Here is a 7,244-nt window from a genome sequence, read left to right as displayed (position 1 = left end):
ATAGCCAATGATTTTATTATGGATCCTAATTTCTTTAGCAAAGAAACATCTTGAACTGGTCATGAACAAAGTGACTTTCTCTGACCAGGGAGCAGGTGGCTATTCCATTTCCATCCTCAGAACTGACCTCCTGCTGCCCAGGGACGGGGAGGCGGGAGAAGGGAGGGTGAGGAGAGCCTGATGTCACTCAGTCCTACATAAGGGCCTCTTTTAGGCTCCTGCAGGCAATTTGGAAGCAGCTGGAGGAGTGAGTTAGGTCCTGGTTGTGGGATTTTTTTTTTTTTCTTTCTTTCTTTTTAAAGACAGACACAAACACAGCTGTTCGGTAAAAATGCCGCCTCCACAGAAAATCCCAAACCTCAAACCTTTCAAGCAGAGGAAGAGCTTAGGTAAAGTTCTTGGGGAGCTCTCTGGGTTACCAGAGAAAGAGCAGAGCAAAAGATGCAGCCTGCTCTTACTCTCTACTTATTCTTTTGTACTTGAACTATTCGCAGCAACCAGACAACAGGAAGTTGCTGGAATCCGGGCAAAGTTCCCAAACAAGATCCCGGTAAGACTCCATTGTACTTCCTTAGTGGGACCTGGGATCCTGTCCTTTGAATAAACCAAGACCAGCTGGAGGCCTCCCTCTCTCTGTTCCAAGTTCCTACACACAAGCTCTGAATTTCATTCTGAAGGGCTGAAACTCTTGACAGGTGATAGTGGAGCGCTACCCTAGAGAGCAGTTCTTGCCCCTGCTGGACAAAACCAAGTTTCTGGTCCCACAGGAGCTGACGATGACCCAGTTCCTCAGTCTCATCCGGTAAGTAACAATGCACGCATGAGCTTGTGTGTGTGCATGTGTGAGTGTGTGCTGTGCATACCTGGGCCTTTTCTTTGCTGTTTGGTTGTTTGATTTGGGGGATGGGGGTGGGGTTTAAGGAGAAGATAGATTGGTTTTTATGACTCATCTTTTAGATTTTGTAGTGCCCTGAAAAGACACTTTAAGAAATTATTTTAAACAGGTGGAGAGAACCCCCCAGACAACAGTCCTAAAGAGAGTTAAGAGCTGCCAAGATTTCTAAGAATTTCCTAAAGTAGTCTTGGCTCCCAAGCTGGTCCAGAAGAGCCTTTTTTTTTTCAGATACCATCTGAGACCTAGTCTACCTGTCCCCTGGAGCGATTCCTCCTCCGAGTGTCTGTGTGCCTGGGGAACAGGACCTTTTAAAGGGGAAGGGCTTTTTGCACTACTCAGAACTTGAAGTTGGAGCACAGGAAGGTATTCCCAAAAATGCTCTCCTCCCTTTGGTTTAAAACAGAGACACAGCCAAGAAAATGCAGCTAGTTTTAAAACATAAAACAGTTCAATGAAAAGTGGGGAGAAAATAGAGATATGGGGAAGTCTTTTTCTTGATGTTGGGGTTTGAACCCAGGGGTGCTTTTCCACTGAGCTACATCCCCAGTCCTCTTTGCTTTTATAAATATTTATTTATTTGTTTATTGGTACTGCAAATTAAACCGAGGGGTGCTTAACCACTGAGCCACATCCCCAGCCCTTTTTATTTTTATGTATTTATGTTTTTAGTTGTCAATTGACCTTTATTTAATTAATTTATTTATTTATATGTGGTGCTGAGAATCAAACCCAGTGCCTCACACATGCTAGGCAAGTGCTCTACTACTGAGCTACCCAGCCCCCCTTTATATTTTTTATTTTGAGACAGGTTCTCACCAAATTGCTTAGGGCCTCACTAAATTGCTGAGGCTGGCTTTGAACTTCCCATCCTCCTGCCTTAGGCTCCAGAGTTGCTGAGATTACAGCCATGCACCACCACACCTGGCTATTTTTATTTACTTTTTAGGTACTGGGATTGAACCCAGGGGTTCTTAACCAGTGAGTCACATCCCCAGGCCTTTTTATATTTTATTTTGAGACAGAGTCTCAATAAGTTGCTTAGGGCCTCCCAAGTTGCTGAGGCTGGCTTTGAACTTTCAATCCCATCCTGCTTCCTCAGTCTCCTGAGTTGCTGGGATTGCAGCATGTACCACTGCACTCAGTTATTTTTCAAGACAGATCTCACTAAGTTGCTGAGGCTGATCTCCGACTTGTAGTCCCTCAACTCAGCCTCCTAAATCTCTGGGGTTGGAGGAATCTTCATAGGCTTAAAAAGTCTGTTTGGACCATTGAATGTTTGATTTGGGTTTAATTTTTTTTTCACTGCGTTAAGAGCATTCCCTTTTTCTCCTCTCAAGGACACTTCCTTGTTAAGGTTAGTCTGGTGTGAATGCAGGTGATGGGAGCTGGTGGGAGTGAAAGTCAGGATTAGATCCCAACATCAAGGCTGGGGATGTCACTCAGTGGTGGAGTACACTTAGCATGTGTGAGAGATTAGGGGTTCCATCCTCAGCAGAAAAAAAAAAATTCTGAATCCCAACACATTGCTCTCTTAGTTCTTGACCCCCACCCCACCCCCCACAAAAGCCCTTCGAGTTCTGAGACCATTCCCTCTTGTGTCACCATGGTTCTCAACCTAATCCCCATCCCAACATTTGATTCTCCTCAGTGATTTTTGAGCACCGACTATGTTCTGGGGTGCTTTCCAGGCTCTGTGGATGTAGCCATGAACAGGATAAAGAGTCCCCGTCCCTAGTCTTCTCCCCAACAGGCACACCCCACCCTCATCCAAAGCAACCTGCAGAAGATGGAGACAAAAGCTCTGGGGACAAGAGTGCTTCCTTCCCTGCTGGTGCAACACTCCCAGCCCCAGCTTTCCCTGTCCCCATTGCAGAACAGTCATCTTTTAACCAAAGACAGCCGGACAATTGTCAGGGCCGGAACCTTTGGGTTATTGCAGGAGGGATTATATGGCTGTAAAATGCACTAGGTTCCGGTCACTTGCACCTCCCACTGCTCCATGGACTTAGCCCACCTGCAAGTTTGAAGCTCTGATGTTGGAGTGCCAGTGTCACCAATTACAGTAACAGAAGTATGTGCTGAAGGTGAGACCAAGCCTTCCCCTGGGTGTCTGTGTTGTCATGCTGTCATCCACTCCAGATGAACTGAAACTTAACTGCTCTTGACACCTAAAGCATGTCCAAATGAACTTCGCTGCCTCCCTATCTCTGTGATGTGGGGGAGTAATGGCAGGGTGAAGGAAGGGTGCGCTTTGAGGCAGAAGATCCCCTCCAATGACCATCCCCAGGCTGTCGAACAATGAAACAGATGCCGGAGAGATCATGCATTGCCTTTGTATCTTTGGGGAAATACCTTTAATGTTGTACCAAACTGGGGCTTATTTGCTCAGAATTTTTATATTGACAAGTCTCCTCATTATTAATGGGATTATCTTACACTTTGGGCCTCACTGGGAGGCTGTGTGGTTCCTACATCTCCTGGGAAGGGGTAGCGAGCAGATCAGTCTTCCTGAGCATCATGATCCTGTAGATTCTTGGGTTGCTTCCCATATCAACCCCTCATGTCACCCTCCTCCCCATCCCAGGAACCGCATGGTCCTGAGGGCCACTGAAGCCTTTTACCTGCTGGTGAACAACAAGAGCCTGGTCAGCATGAATGTGACCATGGCAGAGATCTACAGGGACTACAAGGATGAGGATGGCTTCGTGTACATGACCTACGCCTCCCAGGAGACATTTGGTTCCTTAGGGTCAGCAGACCCCAGTGACCTCGGGTACAGATCTGCAATCCTCACTAGCCCACTTCAAGAACTTGTCCTCTGAACTGTGCACCAGATGCTGGCAGAAGGAACTGATTTTCTTCTGTGTGTACATTGCAGGGACCAGAAGCCAGGGTTGGGGTGATCAGCTCCAACCAGTGACAGCACAGCTGTGGTCCTTCCTGGTTTACCTTTTCCGTGCTCCATGCTCTTATAGTCTCTAAGAAAAATACGGGCTTTTGTAAGTTTTATAAATAGCAACTGTCTTCTAAATAAGAAATGTTTAGCTTGTATGATGGTTTTGTATAATGAGCGGACAATGTGTGTTAGGTGTCATCTGTGGTAGAGGTGAGTCCGCTCTTAAGGATTGATTTCACTCCCTGCAGGGAGGATTCCTGTGTGGAGGTGGGTTCATGGAGAACCTCTGGCCGGTAGATGGGTCTCTGTGAAACCAGGTGAAACCAGTGCAAACCATGATCAACTCATTTGGGGGATGCTTATCTGTCCTTAGAAAGATTATTTCCTCAGCATTCACTCTTCTGGGTCATTTCCTCTTACTTCCTTTGTTGGTCTATGCCGTACGTATTTATGTCAAACTTATAACTTCTCAACATAAAGTCATTAAAATCATCTGAGTGTTTACTGTGTGCCAGGCTTCATTCTAAGCAATTTATGTGCATTATTAGTTCCTTATCACAACTCTCTATGTTTAACTCTTATCATTTTACAGATAAGGAAGCTGAGGCCCAGAAAAACCAAGAGCAGCTTCAGATTCACACAACACAGGCCACCAGAACTTGAGGTCAGGGAATCTGGTTTTAGAAGCCATTAGCCTAGCTCTATGCTCGGTTCCCTACCTAAAGGGCAGGTACTCTACTCAATGAGTGCCTACTTGATCCTTGAGTTATACAGTGTTGGGTGACAATAATGTGGCCTTGGGGGATTCAGATGTCAACTGGAGGATTCAGCAGCACTCCTTAGATGCATCAGCAGAGAGCTGTGTCATTCAGCAGCAGCACAGCAAGCATGAACGCTCCAACTGTGTTAAAGGGCATTGGCCACATAAGGTTTTACAGGGAATTCAGCTTGAGCTGGGTTTTGGAGTGTGAATGAGAATTTCTTCAGGAAAGAGTTTTATTTATTCATATTCAGCAAACATTTATTGAGTGCTTACTTTTTTGCTTAACACTATCCTGGGTCCTGAAAATACTATGAACAAAACAGGCAAAACAAAACAAAACAGATCCCAGTCCTCATGGAGTTCACTTTAATTAAAGGCATGCACAAATTTGCAACAATGAATCCCAATCATATGTATGATTATAATGCACCAATAAAAATATGGGTAAATCCAATAAAAATGATTCTAGCAAAGGAAGACAAATGATATTCAAATACATATAAGTACAATAAAGAAGAAAGATGGAGACAGAGGAGAAGAAAACAAGATGATTGGCAGATGGAATCCATTATCTAGAATGGTCTAAGGAGGGAGTAATTTTTATTTGGATCAAAATGCTGAAAAGGAGACAGTGGTAGAAAAATAGCATTTGTTGAAGAAGCTGAGGCGCAGAGATGGTGTGATCTCCCTAAGGGCCCTTGGCAGCACTGGGCCTGGTGTGTACCCTCAGCTCCCTTTGAGGGGTCTACTGTTCCCTGCTCCAGGCTGCTCTCCTGCCAGCAGCTGTCCTTTTCCCTTCCTGGCTTGCCAGATAAGTCCATTCCTCTAACACTCATCTTTCAAGTTGTCTCTGCCATATACCAAGTAAAAAACATTGTCTCCTGAATTTACTGTCCAAACAAATCCTTGTTGCTTTACCTTGATCCAATGAAGATATTTTCCAAAGAAATCTACTTCCTAGGATTGACTTTGAACTTGATGAAGGCCCTTGGTCCCTGAATATTCACTTAACTCTTCATGGCCTGTGCTGTTCCTCTTGCTATCAGTCTTCTTCTCCACTCTCTTGGTCTTTCTTGGATCACAACATATGGGCTGTTCACTGAGCTACATTCCCAGCCCTTTTTAGTTTTTTATTTTGAGACAGGGTCTCGCTAAGTTGCTGAGGCCTTGAACTTGTGATCTTCCTGCCTCAGCCTCCTGAGTTGCTGGGATTAGAGATGTGCACTTCCATACTGACTGGGTGAGCTCTTGTGTTATGTTTGATATTTAAGATCTGCCCTAGTATAGATCCCTCTTACACATAAGCAGTTAGCATGGAGATGTTAAGGATGGTTTCAGTTGCCTTGTTTAGGGTAGGCATTGCTTGGTCCTTAGCCAAACCTCAGTGCATGAATCAACAACCACTCAGTTATGCGGCTTAAGGAATTTGGGCAAGGGGATTTCAGAAAGTGTACAGTAACAACAGGTTATCTGTGCTCCAACATGTCTAGGGACTCAGTTGGGAAGACATAAAAGTGAGTGACTTAAAGGGTTGGGAGCTGGAATAATCTGGGGGCTTTCCATTCACCTCCCTAGTGCCTGGGCTGAGCTGACTTGAGGCTGGGCCCAGCTGAGATTGAGAACTGAAATGACTCTAAAAGGCTTCTCAACATGCAGGCTGGATTCCAGGCGGGAGCATCATCAGAAGAAACATCTGGAGGCTGGGGATATGGGCCAGAGATAGCTCAGAGGTAAAGCACTTGCCTAGCATACTCAAGGTCCTGAATTTTATCCCCAGCATCACAAAGGAAAAAAAAAAAAAAAAAAGGAACAGCTGGAGAACATATGATCCAAGAAACCAGGACAGCCACTGACCTGTCAATAGAAGATGATATCAGTCAATTTTTAGTCTGGATATTTTCTTTTGTTAGCATTTACAGTTACTTAAAATTAATTGGCAATTTATACTCTGAATTATGACCACTTTCCTTTTATGCTATTTTAAATGTTCTATTAGTTTTTATTAGCTGAGTAATTAACTCATTATATACCATGTATATTAAAAATAATTACCCAATTATTTGTGTTCCTTTTTAATGAAAGATTTTTTCCATGTAGATGCTTTTTGTGGGAGAGGTTGTACCAGGGATTGAACCCAGGGGTGCTTAACCACTGAACCATTTTCCCAGTCCTTTTAATTTTTAAATTTGAGACAGGGTCTCACTAAATTGCTTATGGCTTCACTAAGTTTCTGGGCTGGCCTTGAACTTGCAATCCTCCTACCCCAGCTTCCTGAGCCTCTGGGATTACAGGCATGCACCACCGAACCTGGCTTGGATGCTTTTTATTATATGATCTTTTCCTTGTGGCTTTTGAGTTTCATGTTTCTCAATACACTCTCCCAACTCCAAGATTAGGAGAGATATGTATGTACACACCCATACACACACACACATATCCACTCTGTACTGTCTTACTCCTTACACTTAAGTGTTTGAAGCAACTATAATTTATTTTGGTAACAGATGAACATGCTAGGTTCCATTATTTTTCCAACTGCCTAACCAATTGTCACATGTGCATTTACTGAATAATCTATCCATGGTTGTTTAAATTTTCTGCAACAGTGTGTTCATGTCTTAGAAGCACAATAACACCAATTTAAAAAAAATCTTAAGAATATAGACTATATCTGTTTTTAAGAGGTTCCT

The 7,244-nt window shown here is 43.9% G+C and overlaps 1 protein-coding gene across 1 annotated transcript; it reads left to right on the top strand.

Annotated features, from left to right (window-relative positions):
* Window positions 1-313: 313 nt before the first annotated feature.
* Map1lc3c (microtubule associated protein 1 light chain 3 gamma) lies at window positions 314-4,254 on the top strand. Its single transcript, XM_047521692.1, has 4 exons — window positions 314-389; window positions 495-550; window positions 696-802; window positions 3,480-4,254. Exons 1-4 carry the CDS (start codon window positions 332-334, stop codon window positions 3,715-3,717), a joined length of 459 nt encoding a protein of 152 aa, XP_047377648.1. The 5' UTR covers window positions 314-331; the 3' UTR covers window positions 3,718-4,254.
* Window positions 4,255-7,244: the final 2,990 nt, after the last annotated feature.

This window comes from Sciurus carolinensis, chromosome 12 (genome assembly GCF_902686445.1).
Source record: "Sciurus carolinensis chromosome 12, mSciCar1.2, whole genome shotgun sequence".
Lineage (NCBI taxonomy): Eukaryota > Metazoa > Chordata > Mammalia > Rodentia > Sciuridae > Sciurus > Sciurus carolinensis.
The sequence above is the reverse complement of the archived record's forward strand: the minus strand, read 5'-3'. Positions and strand labels throughout refer to the sequence as shown.

Excerpts from the sequence above, each read along its gene's own strand:
- Map1lc3c (XM_047521692.1), top strand. The coding sequence starts at position 332 with ATGCCGCCTCCACAGAAAATCCCAAACCTCAAACCTTTCAAGCAGAGG. Across the intron at positions 390-494 it reads CAAGCAGAGGAAGAGCTTAG|CAACCAGACAACAGGAAGTT; the intron begins GTAAAGTTCTTG and ends AACTATTCGCAG. Across the intron at positions 551-695 it reads AGTTCCCAAACAAGATCCCG|GTGATAGTGGAGCGCTACCC; the intron begins GTAAGACTCCAT and ends AACTCTTGACAG.